The 23,178-nt window shown below is 36.5% G+C and overlaps 1 protein-coding gene across 1 annotated transcript in view; it reads right to left on the reverse strand.

Annotated features, from left to right (window-relative positions):
* Positions 1-23,178, reverse strand: part of ITGBL1 (integrin subunit beta like 1) — a 227,064-nt gene that overhangs the window by 23,552 nt on the left and 180,334 nt on the right. Inside the window, exon 8 of the mRNA XM_066380600.1 lies at positions 8,636-8,752. Coding sequence (XP_066236697.1) covers positions 8,636-8,752 — 117 coding nt within the window. The remainder of the gene's footprint in view (positions 1-8,635; positions 8,753-23,178) is intronic.

Consider the following 23,178-nt stretch of genomic DNA (forward strand, 5'->3'; position numbering starts at 1 on the left):
AAGAAGAAAAAAGAAAGGAGAGAGGAGAGAGAGAGTTAAGGGTTTTGGAGTGCAACCCTCATAGAGAGAAAGGAAGAGAAGAGAAAAGATAATGGGAGATGTAACACTTATGGGTAGTGTAGTTCAAGGAGAGGAGAGCGTAAGACCGGTAGAGAGTTAATCGGCCAAATTGGAGGAGGAAAAAAAAAAGTATCAAGAATGAAGATAAGAGAAACAAACGAACAAATATAATAAAATGGGATAGGTTATAAAGTCTGCAGATTATTCTTGATTTTGAGAGGTTATCTTCTTGCTTTTTCTTTTCTCTCCCTCTTCCTGGTCGGTGACTCTGTACCCCGGGTTTTGCCCCTTTGCCACGCTCAGGTGGAGGTTTGCAGTTGATAAGTCTCTATTGCAATGTCATGTATTGTGCTTTAGTCTCGTTGGCAGTCGAGGCTATTAGCATTTATAGGCTCCGACAGTGAGAGAGTCCGTGTTCCTGGAGCCTTTCTCCTAGTCTTTCCTTCCTCAATTAGTAGCCTGATAATCCAGCTATGGGGTTGCTGCTGCCTCTGCCTGGATAGTAAGAGGCTCAAAGAGCTGGCAACTCCCCACTCTATTTCCACTCAGCACAGGGCTCTGGGTAAGGCTCAGTCAGTCAGAGCTGCTAGCATAATCAGGCGGGCTTTCCACCCCCTCACAGACCTCTGGCTCTGCCACTCTGTCCGGTAACACAAGCGTGTGCCCACTTCCGGGGCGCTTGGAGAAAACTCTCACTCACTGGCTGCGCGCGCAGACCAGGATATCTGGCCAGCAGTCTCACGCTCTGAGTGAAACCCCCGACCGCAGGGAAAAGTTGCAGCGTTGGAATTGAGTCTCGCTCCGTCCCCGTGCGCGGCTTTTGCAAGGCGCTGGGGCGGCCTGAGATTCCGCTTTGGCCCACACAAAGGCCCCTGACTCTGCTCCTCTGTGCGATGACACGGGCGCGCACTGCCGAGGCACTCGGAGGAATCGCTCACTCCTTATCTGCGCGCGCAAACCCGGATATGAGGCCGGCCGCTTTCCCTCTGAGTGAAACACCCTCGGCAAGGAAAATCTCCACCGTTGGAATTAGTTCTCACTCCCTCCCGTGCGTGGCTTTCCCAGGGCGCTGGGGCTGCCCAGAGACTCTGCCCTCGGCCCACAGAAAGGCCTCTGACCCTGCCTCTCCGTGGGGCAACACGGACACTGACTCCTGGGGCCTAGGAAGAAATCTCTCGCCCACTAACTGCGCACCAACCAGGAGACCGGGTAAAATGGCCGCGCCACTTGTCTTTCTTTGTTTGGGTTTGGCACGAGTGTTAGCTTGTATTGCCCGGGTTGCCACAGGATCAAATTTTCCTCGGCTTGGATCTCCATGCCACAGCCTGGTTCGGCCGTTTGTATTCACCCCCTTTGCCCGCCTCAGTTTCTATATTCACAGTTACCAGAGAAAGCCGCCCTGTTTAGGTTAGTGAGGAAGGCGGAGCATTTCTTACTCCCTATTTCCTTCGGGGTTTGGTTATATATTTAGCCAATTTTTCACTCAATCATACCTTTGGGTGTATTGCGAAGCATCTGGAAGCTCCAAGTATAGGTTTTTCTGTTTCTGGTTGAAGATCTTGTTGAGTTTTGGGGGAGATTTATCGGTATCGCTTCCTACCCCGCCATTACTCTGATGTCATCTCCACCACTTAATTTATTCATGACTTCCTTAATTAAAAATATTTTTTTGTTTTTTTGATTTTTTTTTTTTTTTTTGGTGAGAGAGACAGAGAGAGGGACAGGTGACAGAAAGACAGGAAGGGAAAGAGATGAGAAGCATCAATTTGTGGCCCACCTTAGTTGTTCATTGATTGCTTTCTTGACCGGGAGGCTCCAGCCGAGCCAGTGACCCCTTGATCAAGCCAGTGACCTTGGGATTCAAGCCAGCGACCTTTGGCCTCATGCCAGTGATCATGGGGTCATATCTATGATCCCATGCTCAAGCCAGTGACCCTGCACTCAAGCTGGCGACCTCTGGATTTTAAACCTGGGTTCTCTGCGTCTCAGGCCGATGCTCTATCCACTGCACTATTGCCTGTTCAGGCTAATTTAAAAAGTTCTTAAGCATCAAATTTTATCCTAAATTTGAAGAGACAATAATTTTTCATAGGGAAATAACTTTTTATTGTATCCATGAGAATTATATAGACTCGAAGAAAAGAGACAATAAAATGTCATGGTTTTTTAATGAAGGTATTGCAGCATAGAGAAAGTATAAGATAATTTCAAAACTGTTTCTAAAGGAGATTATTTGGAATAATGGGAAAATGATAAGGAGTAATTCAGAAGAAGAAGCAAAGATAAGGAATAGAATGATAGGCAAAAGGAACAAAATCATGGTATATTTAACTTCCTCCATCTCGATTGCCCTCCACGAACTCATTTTTTTTCAATAAATAATGACAATTAGTCCAAAGAAAACATAGTCTCCCCCACCCATCCAGCTGCTCAAACCATCAAGATTCATTCTTAATTCTATCCTGCCCTATCACTCACATCATTTAATCATGAATTCCCCCAAGACAACTTTTCTTAGGTTCAGCTAAGTGTTTAAACTGGCCTTTGGATTGATACTTGGCACTAGTCTCCTTAGAAGGATATAGGGCAGGAACCTCACCCCCAGAAATTGGACAGTATCAGGCCTTTCTTTCCATGAGAGTCCTTGCAGCATTTCATGAGGATGGCAGCTCAGTATGGTCTCTTCAGATAACACAGCTCAGATGCACAGAGATAAGATCCATATTGCACAGATGTTGAGACTTTTCTGGTTTAGAAGAAACCTCATGCTCCACAGTAGCCAAAATCTTTCCTAACAATTCATCAGCATAACTCCAGAAACCCAACAAGAGACATGTCTGTTGGTACTCATGGAAGCCAAAAACATGGCGTTCCCAGCAGACATTCAAAGTTCATTCATAATCCCTTCCAACCTAGTTGAACTTCATCAATTACAGGTCATTATTACCATAAGCCATGCTTTCTGGTAATATTGGCATATATCACCTGCCCCTGTTTCCAGAGAGCCAGAGCTAGGAGTTTAACAGGTTAGAGTTTCTTTTCTTTTTTTTTTTTTTAAGTTTTTTTTTAATTTTTTAAAAATTTTTATTTATTCATTTTAGAAGAGAGAGAGAGAGAGAGAGAGAGAGAGGGAGAAAGGGGGGAGGAGCAGGAAGCATCAACTCCCATATGTGCCTTGACCAGGCAAGCCCAGGGTTTTGAACCGGTGACCTCAGCATTCCAGGTCGACGCTTTATCCATTGCGCCACCACAGGTCAGGCAGGTTAGAGTTTCTTAATGCAAGGTAATGAGTTTTGTTAGCCTATTGTCTATATTGTTTCTAATACTTTCTTTAACATAGCTAATACTGTCACTAAGATATCTAATACCTTTTCTGTTCTACGGCCCTCCAACTAGCCATACCACCTTTACCTCTCACCAGGACTCTTCCATAATCACCCCCTCTCCTCACAAGCACATACTCTTCCCAGCGGTGTATACTTCATTTGGCAGCCAGAGGTACTGCCTAAATAGAGTGATCATGCTACTGGCTTGCTTAAACCCTTTCTAAGGCTTCTAACCATCCTTTGAGTAAAGCCCCAAATCATTAACATGGTTTAAAAAGCACATCTCACCATTCTCCCCTTGCTTTCTAATCTCTTCTCATACAGGGTTTCTCCCTGGTTCTTCAATGGTCCTTAAACATGTAACTCTACGAGTCCCCCAAGTGCCCAGCACGCACTATTCTCTGGGACTACTGTGTCACATCCACCTCCCCTCACTTGGCTAAGTTTATGTATTTTATTACCACCAAGTATGGTTCTGTGATGTTTAGCTTTTTAATACATGTAGAGCACAAATTAGGCATGATATAGCTGTTACCGAGATATGAAGGCTTTAGGGAAGCCTTCCTTAGCCTTCAGTCTGTTAAATCCCCCTATGATGTATGATCCCACTGAACTGGTGCTTCTCTTTTCAAACCACTCATTTCATTGTTATTCCTTTGTCAATGTGTGCTTCATTATAAACTCCAATAGCTTCACCACTGAATCTCCATAGCTAGCAAATAGTGGGGACTTGATAAATATTTGTTGAGTTAATGAAGAAATAAATGGTTAGTTCATTTTCAATCATGCAGAATTTGGAATTTTCATATAAAATATTTAATTAGAATTTGAAATATAGAGTCTGAGGCCAGGGGGAATGATGCTAAGAAATCATTTTGGGAGACACTGACTTAGAAATGAAAGTAAAAAAGGCTGAGATTCCTCGAGGGCAACAAAGAGCAAGTAGGAACAGCATCGAAGAGCCAGTTCAAGGGAAACACTAAGAGTTTTTGGTAAGCTCTGGACAATGACCAACAGTTAGAAATTCAGTGGTTAAGAGGAAAGTCTAAGAAGAAACAAATGAGGAAGTTATTTCCAAGCCCCAGGGAGGAGACCATTTCAAGGGGATTTCAGAATAGAATAACTACAACTCTATGCTAAAACATGGTGCGGCAGAAAGAGAACTAAAAATTCTCCCTGAATTTGGGGAGGTAGAAATTATTAATATATTCAGGGAGAGTCAATCATGTGGAATGGTTGGAGATGGAGAAAATTTCCATGGGTTTAAGGTTGAACCAAGGAAAATACTAGCATGTAGGTCAGTGGTAATGACATCAAGTGTTCAAAAATATTTAAGGACATGTGTGTACTTGAAGATTAGTACAGGGATTTACACAGAATAAGTATGCAATAGGTATTTGTTGATTTAATTATATCATGTGCTATATATATAATAGGATATTACTAAATAATAAAAGAGTTTTTCTTATGATAATAGATATTTTTAGATAGAGTGAGAAATACAGAAATGTTGCCAATGTGTATTTTGCTGTTAGGTTCCCTAATGACCAGTTTCTTCTTGTGTTTGTCCATGCTTGGGCAGATCTACAGGAAGCTTTCTCACAGAAGATGCACTGCAGAGTAAAAGACACTAAAAGTATTTCTGAGATGAATGACAGCCACTTTGATTTGATAGCACAGTGTCAAGTGTGAAGGGAAAGACCAGAAGGAGAAATCATCAATGCCACCCAAAATCAAAGACCAGATAGTCATAGTTTCAAATAACTGTTGTTACAAAAGGCATTGAAAAACAATTATGGACCTCTTTCACATATCTCATAAAGTTTACAGTGAACACAGTATAAATTTCTGCCTGAGCTAGTTATATCTGTCACACTTTCTATATGTATATAATAATGGTGATAACAATATCTATGTATATGTATGACACTATGTACCAGGTACATTCTTCTGTAATCTCACAACCCTACAAGGTAGCTCAATATGATCATCATTTCATAGATGAAAATGGGGTTATGTAAATTGCCTCAAGTTAGAGAAATAGTAACTCAGGGTTGGAAAAAACAAAACCTTGTTTCAATCTATAGTCTTAACTATTGAACAATATTGCCATATATATTTCTAAATATTTAAATACATCTACATAAATGTTTATGAAAGGCATGGGAGCTTGTGATTTCCTTATCAATTGGTTTACTATGTTATATACTTTAGTACTAAAATTACTATAGCTTCAAAAATTAATTATGAGATTTCTCTTATATTTTCCTTACAGATAACAGCTGAGATATAAAGAAAATTTAAGAATATAATATAATATAATATAATATAATATAATATAATAATCATATCAAGGCTCATATAATTCCTTCTATGAAGGAATGTTCAGAAAAATAGGAATTTAAAGTACAGTACCTTTATTATTTGTTGTAAAGAAATCATAATTTGAGGCCAAGTGCAAAGCTAAAGTGGGAGGTGATGTTTCCAGTGAGGTTTAGGAGAATTACAGTAAATTATCATTTGCATATTTCATGCTTGAAAATTTGCTTTCTCACTAAAATTTATTTATAGTCCCCCAAGAAATGTTTTTGAAAATTTCCAAGACATCTGAGAACACAAAATGGCAAAAAAATTGAGTTGACTGAGGTTTACATTTCCAGCTAAGGTCAAAGAAAGTCATGCTCTGCTTTCTGTTTCAGCTCTTGCACTGTAAAATAGTGTCCTTTTTGCAGCATACACATTTGGTTTCATGCTTTTTCACATTTTTGTGCTTTTTGTTAGAGATTTCAATGTTGAAGATAGCCCCTAACTACAGTTCTGAAGTGCTATCCTGTGTACCTAAGTGCAAAAAGGCTGTGATATGCCTTACTGAGGAAATATGTGTGTTATAAAACCTCTGTTCAGGCATGAGTTATAGGGTTGTTGGCCATGAGTTCTATGTTAATGAGTCAACAAGGTGTCTCTGTACAGAAACATACATAAAGCAAGGTTATGTATTATTGATCTTGATGAAAATGCTGTGGCCAGAAGCAGGACTTTAGACCTATATTTCCCTTAGGAGCAATGGTATAGTATGTACTAATTCAGTGTTCATGGTAACTTTATAGACCATAACGACCACGAATAATAAGAACTGACTGTGTCTTGGGCCTATCTTGTTGAGGGATACTAAGCAGAGTGTCTGTGTTGATTGCAAATTATAGGTAGCTTTTCCCGCTATATGTGATCTAGAAAAACATGAACATGAAGATATTTTGCCCTCTCCCTCCTGGAACTCTCTCTCTAAGCAATAGGACTAACCATAATGAAGAAAGATTAAGAGTGAATTAACAAGAAAAACAAACAATAAAAAAGTACTCACTGGAATGTGTAACGGGCATGTGGGTGCAAAGGTTTCTACAATACCAACCATTTCAACCCGGTCACCAAAGCAGATAGGCAAGGAGACCGACATGAGGTAGACACTGTATGGCAGAGAAAAGGACAGCGATAAGAAGGGCAAAGACGGCCCTGGCCGGTTGGCTCAGTGGTAGAGCGTCGGCCTGGTGTGCAGGGGACCCGGGTTCGATTCCCGGCCAGGGCACATAGGATAAGCGCCCATTTGCTTCTCCACCTCCCCTCCTTCCTCTCTGTCTCTCTCTTCCCCTCCTGCAGCCAAGGCTCCATTGGAGCAAAGATGGCCCGGGCGCTGGGGATGGCTCCTTGGCCTCTGCCCCAGGCGCTAGAGTGGCTCTGGTCGCCACAGAGCGATGCCCCGGAGGGGCAGAGCATCGCCCCCTGGTGGGCAGAGCATCGCCCCTGGTGGGCGTGCCGGGTGGATCCTGGTCAGGCGCATGCGGGAGTCTGTCTGACTGTCTCTCCCTGTTTCCAGCTTCAGAAAAATACAAAAAAAAAAAAAAAAAAGAAGGGCAAAGACGTGCACATGGCATTCTCTAGGTGCCAGGCAGGCTTTACATACAGCATTGTGAGAATTCAGTGAGTCAATACACATAATGCACTTAACAAAAAGACAATGCTTAGATACTTCTGGTAACTAATACCAGTGAAGGGACAATCTAAACTAAAAGTAATGTTGAGATAAAGTCAAAACAGTTTATTGTCACTCTGGGGAAAACTGGGATCTAGGGAAAGATCTATGAAAGGTACGACAGCACTCAAATCCTGGGTCTACCACTCTTTGGTCATGGGACAGTAACACTTTGAGCCTCACTCACTTTTCCATTTGTAAGATGAAGACAGCAGGAACAATTACTTCAGGTGGCTGTCATGAAGACTGCTTGAGATAAATCACCTGGCACAATAGTTTTAAAAGGTCTGTGCCTTGGCTCACAAAGAAAAGAAAGAAGAATTTTGGTTAAATTGTAAACATTTTATAGTCAATTAGAGAGAGACTAGATAAATACACATGGATATTAGATAGGTAGTACTGATAGTGTCCCTGCCTTTCATAAACTGTACCTGACATTTTGGGTTTTTCTTTCCAATAAAGTGTCCAATTGCATTATGATAATTATCTTGAAGAGATACAGTTATATTCCCTTAGTCTGACTGGACATCCAGTTTACCCCAGTTGTACTGGAAACCTGGAAGAAGCTATAAGCAACATGTATCATCTCTACAATATCAGGTTTGCAAGACTGAGCTACGAGAATCATGCTGACTCCTGCTCCCTCCTTTGGATGAAGATCGTGTAGACTCTGTCCACCTTCAACCTCAGGACTCTCAGTTTTGCTGTTACTGTGGCTGCCCACCTCTATCTGCTTTGTTTTTTCTTTGCACAGTTTCTTACTTTCAGTAAGCTCTTATTTGGGTCTCAGAGCCTCAATGGAAACTAGGATATTGTTCATGTCCTATGATTTTCTAATTAAACTTAGGGAATTACTGTACTTCTTTTTTGTTCAAGTTTATAGGTGATACCTACTTCCCCCATATTTATGAGTAGAGTAATAAAAATCATTTGGAACTATTTAGTGGCAGCAAAGCCTTTTACTATCTCCACAGAACTTAGTTTAGTCTCAACAATCTTTTATCAGTAGCATACTGTATACTTGCACAAGCCCAACCAAAAGTCCAAGAACATAAAAGGTCATGATAAACTTAACTGTATATTGCTTTTAGGTCTAATTGTGTATTAATTTTTGTTTATCTTCTTTTTAACAGAACATTTTTTACAAGGATAAGTAGAATAAAAAAAGGCAGGTGAAGCAACTTGCACGTAGTAGAAGAAGGCTGTTAGTTAAATTGTTCACCTCCACAGACGACACCATCGAGGTCTTCGCAGCGACGATCATCACACTCGCATGTCTTCCCATACACCCTGCGGTCTCCCGGGGGGTAGCACGTACACTTGCCACATTCACATTTACCTGCAGAATAGAAAGGGAGAGCACTTTCCTTAGGAGAACTTTCAAGGAAGCAAGCACACAATAAAACGCAGACCTCCTGAACTAGCTCGAAGCTGATTCCACGTCCGCAAAGAACTTTTTGTGACTCCTCTATAATAAACTGAAAATCAAACACAAATGTCAAGCTGGTCAGGAATGAAAGTGACAATTGCTGGCTCAGAGTTTTTCACATTTACTTTCTGTCTTTTGTTCCTTCCATTCATCTGTGAAGACTAATTCAGTCATCAAACCCTCTGGATATTTCATACTCAACTTAGTTTAATGATACCATTTAACATAACTGAATTGATTTATTCTGACGTAATTTAGCAGAATGTGGTTATTTTAAAAAATATTTTTATTTTGGGTGCATCTACCACAAAAAGAAAAAAATGCTCATTGGTACATAGCAACATAATATTTTAGTGTTTGTTTTGCATCAACTTTATAGCTAATACAGCACATTTTAACATGGAGCATGTGTCAAAGCACATGACCTGATAAATTTTTATCATTCTTGACATAAAAATTGAAAGTATAAACCTTTCTGTAGAATGAGTTTGGTTCATAGTTTGGGAACTCCTGAACTATTAGCCTTAAGACTTTTATCATCATTTCATGAGCTGTAACTAGGTGTCAAACATTGTAATTCCTTTAATTTCATGATTTTGTTTTCATAATACCACACATTGACTAGCATTACCATCATTATTTTACTAAACAGAAAATAGAGACATATTGAGGTCAAGTTACTTTCCATGGTGACCCAGTTCATAAGGGATGGATTCAAAATTTATATCCATTCTCATTCATCATGAAGTGTGAACATCTAACTATTGAGCCATACGGCACCTTAATATACTCATAACACAGTACCAGAAGACTGTATGAGAAAAAATATTCCTTTTTTTAAAAAAAAGGAATTTGTAGTTGTTGGCCAAAAATTCAGCTGGGTGACTACTTCGAGACATCTGTTACTCTGCCATTAGCAAAACCATCATAATTACACACCCACTGAAATGATCATGAGATGCTTCAGGGCTGACCCCACAATGTTGTTAATCATTCTGTTGTTGCATTTGTATCTTGTTAAAGAAATTCTGAGTTGGTAGATGATGGGAGAGAGAAAAATTAGTATTTAGAATCATATAATTTCAGAGCTGTAATTAAAGATAATCTAATGCAGTGATTCATAATCTCTTCTGGCAGAAGTGTTGGGGTCACGATCTCTTTGAGAACTGGTGAAAGATATGGCAATAGATACTGTTGTTCTGGCTGCCTTTCAACCAGTCTCTCTTTCTACTTGGAGGCAGTCCCAAGTTCAGCGGAAGACAAAGCCCCTTTCCTTGCCTAATGACACATTTCCTCTTCCTATTCCCTGTCAGACAGAACAGGGACACAGCAGACACTCTTGGCAGGGCTTTGATTTTTTAGAGTGACTGCAAGCAAAGTCGCATGGTCTGTGGAGTAGCACAGTAGTGAGTGTCCAGGAGCGGTGAAGCTTGGCACATAGCAGCTGGTGTTCCAAAGTGATGGCAGCAGAAGCTGGTTCTGGGCAGTGCCTTGCTTCCCTGGAGTGTTGATGAGCTGATTGTCCACGATTGCATTCTGAGCCCAAACCCTTCTGATAAAAATCCTTTTCCATTCCAATGAATAAAGTTGGTTTCTGTTGTTTGCTATCAAGAACTCTAACAGGTAGACCCCAGATCTTTTTCTCTGGAGAAAATACAGCAGCACACATTTATTTTTTTTTCTAAAAAGTTAGGAAGATGAACTCTCCACTGCAATTTCTTTAACAAAGGAGTAAACTCACGAATGTTAAGGCTAAACGATTGACCTAAGACCAGAGAAGTAGACATGGGAAGTATTAGTGCTAGAATCCAGATCTATTGAGCACCAGTTACCTTCATGCATAAACATGCTAGCTCTCACCATGGGTAGATGTGTGACTGACAGTAATAATCGAGACTGTGGAGAAAGAGACAAACTCTAAAATGATCAGCAGTATGGACAGGTACAGTGAACTAGTTCTTCATGGACAGATGTCAGAAACATCAATCACCTCACTCCTGAGAGATAATATAGTGTCAGTTACCAAGACAACCTCAAGTTTTAACTTAGAAGGCATATGTAATTATAGTGACAACTTCATTAACATTTTAAGGCCTATAGGAAGTTTTCTGAAACGTATCTGTGCTTCTCTGGAAAGGATGAACTAAATACTGGCATATGTGTTCAGATATCTGTATGTCGTTTTCACAATGGACAGTTTCTGCCTTGCCTTTCTTCTGCAAAGCTGGATAGCCTTAAAATTCAGTCCTTGGTATATTGTTTTCCCTGATAAATTTGTAACTCATGTATCTTTTCCAGATATCAGAGAATAATTAAATTTTTCCATTCTTATTTTTGTTGAAGTGTTAAAAAGACACCTTAAGACAACTAATAACTGAATTGATTTTATGGATGTAACTGTAATGTAGTTTATAAAATATAGTATTTACTAATGAAAAACCAAACAATCATTCATTAAGAAAAGATCATTTATGGTAGCTAGAAAGGTAAAAAGAGTAAATTCTTTGTAAAGTCCACATTTTAAGATGAATTATTTTGCTGTTTCAATTCACAACTTCAGTTCAGGCACTACCAAGACGTATACTTGCCAGATAAATTTATTTCCACTCATCCTTCAAATTTCAAAATAAATTTTACTAAATCCATAACAATTGCACCTCTTACTCATGCACCTTTACAAATACAGCAGAATTAATGCACTTCCATGTGTCTTCATAATGTCTGAATCAATATTATATAATGCACTGAACAATAACCACCAGTACATGTTTGGTATTATTCACACAACCAATGAGCTTTAATGGTGTACCTTCATTTGTGTTTCCCCCAGTTATATCAATGGCATGTGTCCCACAGCAAATTCATTATTTTTATTTACAAACCTACTCCTCTTCCTCAGTCCTTTTATCTAGGAGATCATCCTCATCTAATCTGACACTGAGACTTAAAAAATTTGATGACATACTTGATTTATTCCTTTTACTAACTATCTTCTCCTTACAATTTAAAATTCTGTCAGACCTACTTTTTAAAAACATATCTATGATTAAGTAGTTCCCTTTCACATCATGGTCCCATGTGAGATTTAAGACAGAAATCAAATTTCTCAACAGAGTATTCTGTCCACATTGGGACCAGCTCATCTTTCAAGTCATATCCAATGTTCAGGGACTGCTTATGCACTGCACTTCTCTGTCATGCCCTCTCCACTTTTCTATAAAACCCTATGCAGTGCTCTGTGGACAGCTCAAATCTTATCTCCTCTATGAAAGCTTCCTTGCCATCCCTGTTTGGTTCCTTGGCAGAGTGTTCCCTCTCTCTGATCCTGTAGTGCTTTGTTCATACCACTAGTAGATCAATGAATGCAAACTTTACATTAGGTAAGTGTGCCTGAACCCTACCATAGATAGTGAGCTTTTTACGGGCTGATAGTGAGGTTTGTAGCTGTTTGCTGCCAGCAAAGATTTCTTTTGCTGTAGAAAGAAACACGAACATGTAGGTTATTTGTCATCTATTTTTAAAACAAGAATTTAGGTCCTATCTCTTTCTTTTACTTATAAAATAATATTATTATTTATATTTTATTTCAATAAGTGTTTTAATGTTCTGAAGCTATAACTATGGCTTCTCAAATGACTATCAAATTACTATTCTTATAAGAACAAAGGTTAATGGAAGTTTATGTGTCTAGCACTGTGTCATTTTATAACAAATAGACAAACATAAAGGAGATATACTCAAAGAAATAAAAATGAACCAAGTAATTTTTTGAAATACCATTCGAAAGAGAGAAAGGATAAAAATTATCTGAGGAAAAATTAATTTAGTTCACATCATCAATTTCATCCAGCCAAACTTACATACATTTACTCTACACTGAATCTACCCACTCTTATTAAATTTTAATAAAGTAGATAATCTTTAAGAACATACAGAAAGTATAGTGATATAATTTTATAAGGAACTACAACCCTTATAAATGATATTTTAAGGCTGATTTTATACTAGCAAAGAAGAGTAATAAAATAGGCAGATATCTAGAAGTACTGATCAAAATAGATTTTTCTTAAATGATTCAAATTTCACACTTATAAAATAGAAAAAAAAATCTAAGTCAATACATTTCCCAAAGGCACAGTTTGTAGCTCTATGTGCAAATGAGATTCTATCCCAAACCAAACAGTTTGACAAGCATTTAAGAACAAACCATAACAACTATGGCAGTGGTTTGGAAATACAAAGCAGGGTTGATGTTGGTTATTTATTTATTTGTTTATTTATTTACCACTGGTGGTAATATACATTACCAAATATTTTGGGAAACTATTTAGCATTATCTGGCAAAGTCAAAATGTATAATACATGAACTAAAAATTCAACTCTTGGTTATATTGCCTGGAGAAAAGTATACACATTTGTACCAAGAGATGTATCAGACCAATCAGAGCAACGCTATTCTTAGAAATCTCAAAAGAAAAATGTCCAAAATGTTCATCAATAATAAAATATAATAAATATCAGTTATATTTCCTTCCTTCCTTCCTTCCTTCCTTCCTTCCTTCCTTCCTTCCTTCCTTCCTCTCTCTTTCTTTTTTCTTTCTTTTATTCTTTCGTTTTAGAGAGAGCAAGAGAGGTAAGGAAAGACAGACAAAGAGACAAAAACATGAAGCTGTTCCTGTATGTGGCCTGACCAGGGATCAAACTGGCAACCTCTCATCTCAGAATGACACTTCAATCAACTGAGCTATCTGGCCAGGGCTTAAATTTTTATTTGTTGATTGATTTATAGAAAGACAGAGAGAGGAAGGGAGAAGGAACACAGAGAGAAAGAAAGCATTTGTTTCTTGTTCCACTTAGTTATGCATTCATTGGTTGCTTCTTGTGTGTGCCTTGACGAGGGATCAACCTACAACTTTATTTCAGGATGATGTTCTAACCAACTGGGCTAAGTTGCCTGGGCCAGTATCAGTATATACAATAACTATACAATAACTAAAATGAAGGAAGCAGCATTACTTGCACATCATGCTTTAATCTTAAAAGTGTAAAGTGTGATAAGTCAGTCACAAATAATAAATATTGTTAAATGATAAAATTTCAAAACAGGCAAGGCTAACCACCAGTATTTAGAAATATATACTTAGGTGGAAAACTAAAGAAGAAGTAGAGGTTATTTCCATGAAAGTGAGAATAATGTTCATCTTTATAGGAGAGGGTGTGTGTGGTATTCGGGGAGAGGTAAGAGGAAGCTCCAGGGATTCAGACATGATTCTACTTTTGCACCTAAAGGCATGGTTTGATGTGTGATTATTCAACAATGATTCATAATGCTACAAATTAATGTCATATACTTTTCTGGACATAGTAGATTATTCAAGAAAAAAGGCTGTTATAACTGGAGGGCCATGCTGCAAAATTAATCAGTTCCTTTGCTTAACTTCTTTCAACTACATAAATTCCCAAAAGATTTAATATTTAAGTGTAAAAGTTTAAAACATAAAATATTAGATAGGAATAAAAGTAGTTTTCAAAACCCTCAGATAAAAAAGACTATTCTAAACATGACATCAAACTAGAAACATAACACCATTGATAAGTTTGCCCTGGCAGGCTGCTTGAGTGGTAGAACATCAGCCTGGTGTGCAGATGTCTCAGGTTCGATTTCAGGTCAGGGCACACAGGAGAAGCGCCCATTTGCTTCTCCTCCCCTCCCTCTCTTGCTTCTTTCTCTCTTTCTCTTCCCTTCCTGCAGCCTTGGCTATATTGGAACGAGTTGGCCATGGGTGCTGATGAGGGCTCCATAGTCTCACCTCAGGCTCTAAGAAGAGCTCAATTGCTGAGCAACAGAGAAACGGCCCCAGATGGGCAGAGTATTACCCCCTTGTGGGCTTGCTGGGTGGATTCCAGTTGAGGCACATGAGACAGTCTGTATCTATTTTCCCTCCTTTCACTGATTAAAAATGAAAATAAAAAAAAACATTGATAAGTTTTACCATAAACTATATGCTATTTAAATTATTTAAAGCAACAACATAAAATATAAATGTGAACTGACATAAAATTGCACTAATAAGACAGACAATGATCACTGCATATAAGAGTTTGTGTATAAATACAAATAATGTATTCCTACAAGAAAAACATACCAAGGACAAAAATGATCATGCACAATAAAAATAATACATGATGATTCTTATTAAGAGTGAATTATTTATCTCTTAGTAAATCTCATGGAAATAAGCCACAAATTTAAAATAATCATGCTTTGTTGAAAAGTCACCTGGTTTATTAAAATACTTGAAATTTCTGAAATTTTTTAAGTTAATAAAGTTTTACCTGATATAGCCTAGATATAAATGAGGAAAACTTCAATTATGGTTTTTTGGATTTTGCCCACAAGATGCTGCAAGACATATGCCAAAAAATAATAATCATAATTAATGCTAAAGTAAGTAAAAGCAGAACTTTCATTCTACTTATAACTCAATTTCGCTAAATAATTAGATAATATAAAAAAGAGTAACTCGATACCTTTATAAAATGTAGATTGTCTCACTTTCAGAAATTAAAGGATCAAAAAATTTATTGAATAATTTCACTACTTTTCATCTTTATTAACTGCCACAGTGCAGTTATAGCAGAAATAATCATTTAAATATTTTACAAAATTGGAGCCCTCAGATAGAATGTTATGAAGTATGATGAACTCCAACTAACCCCACAATTTACAGAAGAGGAAAATGCATCTCTAAGCATGAGATAATATATGTCTTGCTTGAGGTTACACTGTGAAAACAAGGCATCCAAAGGTCATCTTTCAGAGCGATAAATAAGGGGTACTTCTCAATCATTTCTATGTTTAATATTGCTTTGCTTTTTAATAGTTAGGAATGGTTTAGTGACTCTTTGCTAATAAAAATGAAGAGATTCGAAGGTATTGCCTAAAGAAAAGGTGTTTATCTCTGGTAGAGGTTAATTTTCTAACACTGGTATAAGCCAACTATATGACATTGTGAAGGTGACATCAGTTTTTCAGGCTATATAACTCTTCTTCTTTTCTTCTTTTCTTTTTTTTCTCCCTCTTTGTCCTCTATCTCTCCCTTTGTGTCCCAACCAACCTTCTCCATCTCTCCCCCACCCCACCTCTCTTACACACACACACACACACACACACACACACACACACACTACTTTCCTCTTTCTTGCAGGCATATATTTTTCTTCTTGGATTCCTCTTTTTGCACAATCTCAACCATTGCAAATCTCTCAATCTTTAGAATTTGCCTTCTCCCTCCTTCACTCTATCCAAACTTCTTTTTTTAATGTCTCATTTCTATAAGGCTGTTTTCAAATCAGCCATTATTATATACTAGACGTGGAGATACAAAGATAAACAAAAGAGATACCCTAATCTTCACAAGTATTAACAGTTAGGAGAGAATTATTTAACTAATTGTACAAACTCAATAATTGTAACAATAACACAGGACTATTGTAAAGGTTAATGTATACTTCATTAAGTGTTAACAACCAATTCAATCTTTTCTTCTTTACTACTAGTAATATCACTGAGTATATGTAAAGGAGAAATTTCAGGAATTTTCAGACACCACCTGATAGATGTGTGTGCCTGAACAATGACTGTTAAAGACTGAAATCATCTCCAGAATTCATAACTGAAAACACACACACACACACACTCACAAATCATTTCTATTCTGTCTGTTTACATTTGAGGTGTAGAAAATGATTTTAACCTACTTCAGACTACACCACAGACAACACACATTTGTTCTTCCTAAAGAATAGAGTCAATCAGCCTCATCAATCTTAAAAAAGCGCACTGACTTGAACACTCCCTCCCATTATCTATTTAACAAACACTTTTTGAATACCAACTATGATTTAGTATTGTGCTAAATGTTAAAGATACAAAATTAAATAGGACATTAAAATAATTTGAACAGTAGAGGAAATAAAGGTAAAATACATGAGTACACACACCCTGTAGAATTAGAGATGATGCTCCCTGGCAAAGGTGACCAGGGAGAATCTTAAAGTGTCTGTTAAAGTCAGTCAGGGAAAGAAGAAGGGAAGTACATTTTACAGCATAAATACAACTAAAAGCATGGGCTCTGATTTTAAATATATCTGGATTGTAATCTTAGCAGATTCACTGTTAAATGTGTTTGATTGGACGAATAAGTAAAACTTCATTTATCATGGTCTCTTGATGGTAATAGAATAACAACAATAACATAGGACTATTGTAAAGGGTAAATATTGTAATGTATATAAAGTATACAGGACAAGACCTGACACAAAGTGTGTTTAATAAATAGTGGATATTACTATTTATACTTTATAACAAAAACATGTTGGGAGGCTTAGATTACAATCACTTGCATAAAATTTATTTTTTTAATTATATTTTTTTTATTTAGTGAGAAGAGGGAGGCAGAGACAGATTCCTGCATGTGCCCTGACTGACCCAGCAAGCCCACTAGGGGGTGATTCTGGGGCATTGCTCTGTTGCTCAGCAACCAAGCTCTTCTTAGCACCTGAGGCAAAGGCCCTGGAACCATCCTCAGCACCCAGGGCCAACTCACTCCAATAGAGCCATGGATACAGGAGGAAAAAGAGAAAAGCATGAGGGGGAGAGGAAGAGAAGCAGATGGGCACTTCTCCTGTATGCTCTGACAGGGAATCAAACCTCAGATATACAATAAAATTCATATATCTCTTTTTTCTCATTGCATTTCTCTAGAAAAACAACTGTATTTCCTGATCAAAATAAGATTGTTTAAGAAAAACATTGTATCTTTAAATGACCTGCCAGCTTGTTAACAGCAGGCACACTCTCTATGACCTTATTTTCTCTTACTTTTTAAAATGGTAAAAACCACATTTGCAGTACATGCTCAATAGTTGGAGAGTAATTAGTATCAAATAAAACAGAAAAGAGATTAGTACTTTACTAACACAGTCCTCCTTGCCTAAAATAATAGGTTTACCATAGCAACCTGATTGCACTAGAAAAAGCTCCTGCCAAATGCATCCTGAGTTGCCGTGAAATTTCTATGAGAAGGAATTAAATACTTGAGAACTATAATGTTCTGTACAATTTCATCTAAGTCTAAATATTTTTTTGAGAATAAAGTAATTTTCCTTTAGACATTTGAAAATGAAGAGGCACCTTTCACCTTTCATTTAAAAATGGGTGGTGAGACTTATAATTTAAGTCACATTGACATTATAATTACAAGCCAAGGAAGAATTTCTCATGACTTTTAAAAACACAGATAAATGTCAATCTTTCTGTTTGTGCTTTCTTAGTACAAAAGGATTAAAGTAATCAATCATGAACTATATGATGGAAAAAAAAGACATTTAAGCAAATGTTATATTAACATAAATTTCTGTTGTCTGCTGTACAATCTCCAAAATTGAAAATGAAAAATGAAGCACCAGGCCTCACTTTTCCTAAAGGTTTTCAAGCAAAATATAACCGAGGAGGTTTAATACACCTCTAATAGAGTATCTCATTTTTTAAACCAAAAGATAGTTTTTAAAATAAAAACTAAAATGTCTTGATTCACTTTTGATAACTACGAATTAGGTAAATATATGTAGCAATATCATAATATCAATGGGTGGCAATAAAATTAGGTAGCAAATCACACTCATTTAAATGCTAACAAAGAAACTAACAGACAGGTACAAGCTTAAAACATCAATGAATGACTAAGGTAGGAAATGTGGTGCTTGGGTAAAATCAATGTGGCCCATCATGAAGTATTCAAGATCAATTAAAATAAAAACTTCCTTCTTCCTCAATAGTAAACCCATTGACTGGATAGTAGGCAGTACCATGCTTCAGAAACAAGACTTTGGGATTTTGTAAACCTAAATTGAATCACACATGGACCTATCCTTGGTATCGACTCTGAAGACTCCATTCTAGGTCATAAACAGACACATGCAACTGTAATTCACCATGAAAGGCTCTATGGGATAAATGTCAAAGGACTGACACAGGAAATAAATGCTATTCATCAGTGAAAGAGAGTATTCTGGGTAAGCTAACTAGAGAGATGGTTCAGGAGTTCTATTAAATTGATTTGACACAAGTGTGGGCTTTCTGTCCACATCAGAGACAATCAGCAAATTTACCTTTTAAACTGAGCAGTGAAATCCAAAGAACAATAAAGAATATATTTTTATCAACAAGCTAACCTTTTACAATTAAGAAAAATTATCCTGAAAACAATATTTTATGATAACTAATTTATTATTCTATGTTTCTTTATTTCCCCAAATCATAACACATTTAGAAGGAATGTTGTGTATTTACAGAAGTCTATCCATTTGTGAGAATGTAGGTGCATTTAAATTTGAGGACAATAAAACTCCACGTGAGCAACTTATCCTCAAATTGTTTGTATAAAAAGCTCTTTGTATATTCTTAAGTATTCTAAGTTTAAAATCATTTTAAAATAAAAATATTTTAAACTTATAATATACATAAGTAAATCTCTAGACATAATTTATCTATATGTTGTTAAATGTTCCTTTTAAAAATAAATTCATCAATAATTATGTATACAATTACTTACACATTTTACATTCAGTTTTAGAAAACATTCTTTAACATCATATTTAGGATTTAAGTCAATTTTTCAATAACGTTGTGTCAAACATATGCAGAGCCTGAAATTATACAGTCCCAAATGCCAGAAATTCAATAAACTTACTTTATGGATATAGTTAACTTGCTGTACCATTGTCATTTTATAGCACAGTTAGCATAATCAGGATTAATAGGTAAGAGTTGCAGGAAAAGAGTTTAATATACTGCAATAAATAACATTCCACCCATCAGAGTAGTCCATAATGGAAGGTATTGCTATGGTAGGAAGTAAGCTCCCATCACTGTGAAGAAATCGAAGCCAAGAAGGCAGTCATTAACAAGAGTTAAGAGTCTGTGCTCTGGACTCAGAGGGACATAAGAAAGAATTTAATACCACCACTTATAAGCTCTATAATCTTAAAAAACAATTAAACTTCTCTATTTAAAACTTTTCAAAATTGGGAATACATCCTTATAAGAACCTTTAAAGAAACTGCAATAAACATTTATATTTAGTTTGGATTTCCTAAGTAACACTGTGATATTAGTTTGTGACATAGTTTTTAAATATTTTTAATTAAATAAATATATATCTTAAAGCGTAAAAGTTTTCTACAAATAGATCCAGTTGTCGTTTTATATATTTTTGATATAATTGAAAGCAGCATATTACTTTTTCACAACTAATTTGTTTCTCCTTTAATATAAACATTTTTCTTTTTTTGGTTTTATTTATTCATTTTTAGAGAGAGATGAGACACAGTGAGAGAGAGAGAGAGAGAGAGAGAGAGAGAAGGGGGAGGAACAGGAAGCATCAACTCTCATATGTGCCTTGACCAGGCAAGCCCCAGGTTTCCAATCTACAACCACAGTGCTCCAGGCTGACACTTTATCCACTGCACCACCACAGGTCAGGCAAAACTGTTTTTTTTTTCCTTTTATTTGTCAACATGTTTCAGATAATTTATGATTTCTACATTAAGTAATGGTATTTCTTTTAGAAGACATATAATATTGACATTTTTTTTCAAAAGACTCCTATTGCACCTGAAAATCCTATCTCCATTTTGACTCTAGCCTCAACAATAATTTTTTACTAGCAAAAATCCAGCACAGAAGATTAAGTTAAATACTCTTAAGGCAATCTGGATTTAAGTGACCAAGATCCTAGAGAGAAAAAAAAAAAACAGGGAAACTATTTCTACCTTGTATATACCTTGTATATGCAAACAGTCCCCTTTCTGCATTTGTCAAGTGTGAAACTTTTTAGGGCAAGAGGTTGAAACATCAAACAAAAAGAAATATCTTTTCATATTTGTATTATGATAGTGTGATGTGAGAACAATCAGGGCATTTAAATGCCTTTTTCAAATAACATGTGATATTTCATCTTTAAAAGCCTTTCTTTTTTTTCTGTTTTTCTTTTTTTTTTTCAGTGAGCTTCAATTTCTCTAAAAGATCATTTTATTCAGTAGACTTAAAAGAAAAGAATGAAAAGTTGTGAAAGTCTGACTTTTTCCTCAATGGACTTGAAAGCCCTTTCCTAGGTCTTAGGTTCACCCGGCTAAGAAAGGCTCAGGTATCACAGCAAGCTGGATGACAGCAGGGCAAAAAGCATAATCAAATTCTGTCCCACACCAATTTTTATGTCCCATATCCATCATGAACATGATGCATGGATTTAAACTATGAACTATATAGAATATGCAAAAACTAGTTTTGATATAAAGAAAAAGGGATGTGTTGGGCTAGAGTTTCACGAAGAAAAGGTTTTGAAAAGTGACTCCTGAAGATGAACTCTTTCTTTTTTTTTTAGACTTTATTTATTCATTTTAGAGTGGAGAGAAGGAGGAGAGAGAGAGAGAGAGAGAGAGAGAGAGAGAGAGAGAAGAGGGGAGGAGCAGGAAGCATCAACTCCCATATGTGCCTTGACCAGGTAATCCCAGGGTTTTGAACTGGTGACCTCAGCATTCCAGGTCGACGCTTTATCCACTGCGCCACCACAGGTCAGGCTGAAGATGAACTCTTAAGAAGTTACAGTTCTACTATTTACTGAACTTATTCCTAAACAGATGTTGCCTTTTCATAACTACAAAGAAGGACATTATTAGGAATAACATTCTCCAAATTTCATGCAGACTGGTTTTTCTTACAATCACTTGCCAGAGACTCTGAAGCATTATTGGTAATTTGGTGTTTTTGTAGAAGTTTCCATTTGACTCTGTCTTCAAGGGAATGACTTTCCATTAGATTCATATTATTCTTTGAGTTGAGTTTCTTTTTCAATGTTAAAAAAAGAAACATCTAAAAAATGAGTAAACTAAACAGAAGTTTTTGGTGTTTCCATCTGATTGGAAAAACAGTAATTGCAATTAAAAAACCTTTGACAAGGTGGACACTGATAAACATCACATAAACAATTCAGGTTTTCACTTTAGAAATCATTTCAATCCTCCAACTGCATTCAGGTTTTCTGTCTACCAAAAAAGAAAATTATCTTCTCAAGAAAGATAACATTGTTCATAATATTTACCTATTTTATTAAACAATATTTATATATTTTTAATATTTTATTTATTGATTTTAAAGAGAGAAGGGAGACAGAAAGGCAAGAAGGAGGAATGGGAAACATCAACTTGCATTAGTTGCTTCTAATATGTGCCTTGACCAGGCAAGCCCAGGGTTTTGAACTGGCGACTTCAGCATTCCAGGTCGATGTTTTATCCACTGTGCCACCACAGGTCAGGCTAAAAAATATTTTATTTAATTAAAAAATAGCAAATATGTCAAAAGAAAAGTAGAATGACTAAAAATAAAAGAAAAAAACAAATCCCAAAAAAGATACAGTTGTTCAAACTGAAATTGTTAGTAATGAATTTTAAAATAACTTTGAGTAACAAAATGATTCAGTAGTAGCCTGACCTGTAGTAGTGCAATAGATAAAGCTTCAACTTGAAATGTTGAGGATGCTGCTTTGAAATCTCAGGCTTGCCTGGTCGAGGCACATACAAGAACCAATTACTACTTGTAACTACTCTGAGTTGATGCTTTCTGCTCCTCCCCATCTCTCTCTCTCTCTCTCTCTCTCTCTCTCTCTCTCTCTCTCTCTCCTCTCTCTAAAATCAATAAGAAAAATCATTTAAAAAATTTTTATTTAGAAAATTTAATTTGAGTTACATTGATCAATAAAAGTACAGTATATAGGTTTCAGGTAAACATTTCTATAGCATTTGAACTTTTGATTATGTTGTATACTCATCACCCAAAGTCAAATCATTTTCCATCACCTTTTATTAGGTAGATTAAGTTTCCTGTTCTTATGCAAAACTATTGGACTAAATGATCTCTACAGGGTCTCATATGTAATCATAGATGTAATTATAAATCAGTACCAATTATAGTTACCAGTCCTGTTTTCGGTAGATGTTCCAAATAGGTCTGGTTAGATTATATAATTAGTTAGAGTTTAATGTTAGCTACCGCAATTTAATTTGCAATTTTGTTTCTCAAAAATTATTACTAGGCAATACACATTTTACAATCATACTAATTTATAGAACTTACATTGAAATATGAAAATTGTTTCCTTCTATCTCAAATAAAAAGCCCACTGTTTGTGGTTCCTGTCAAATCAGATTGTAGAAAATAAATTTGTTTTCTACAGAAACCAAGATAGAGAAACACTTCCCACCATTGGCTACAAAGT

This window comes from Saccopteryx leptura, chromosome 4 (genome assembly GCF_036850995.1).
Source record: "Saccopteryx leptura isolate mSacLep1 chromosome 4, mSacLep1_pri_phased_curated, whole genome shotgun sequence".
Taxonomy (NCBI): Eukaryota; Metazoa; Chordata; class Mammalia; order Chiroptera; family Emballonuridae; genus Saccopteryx; species Saccopteryx leptura.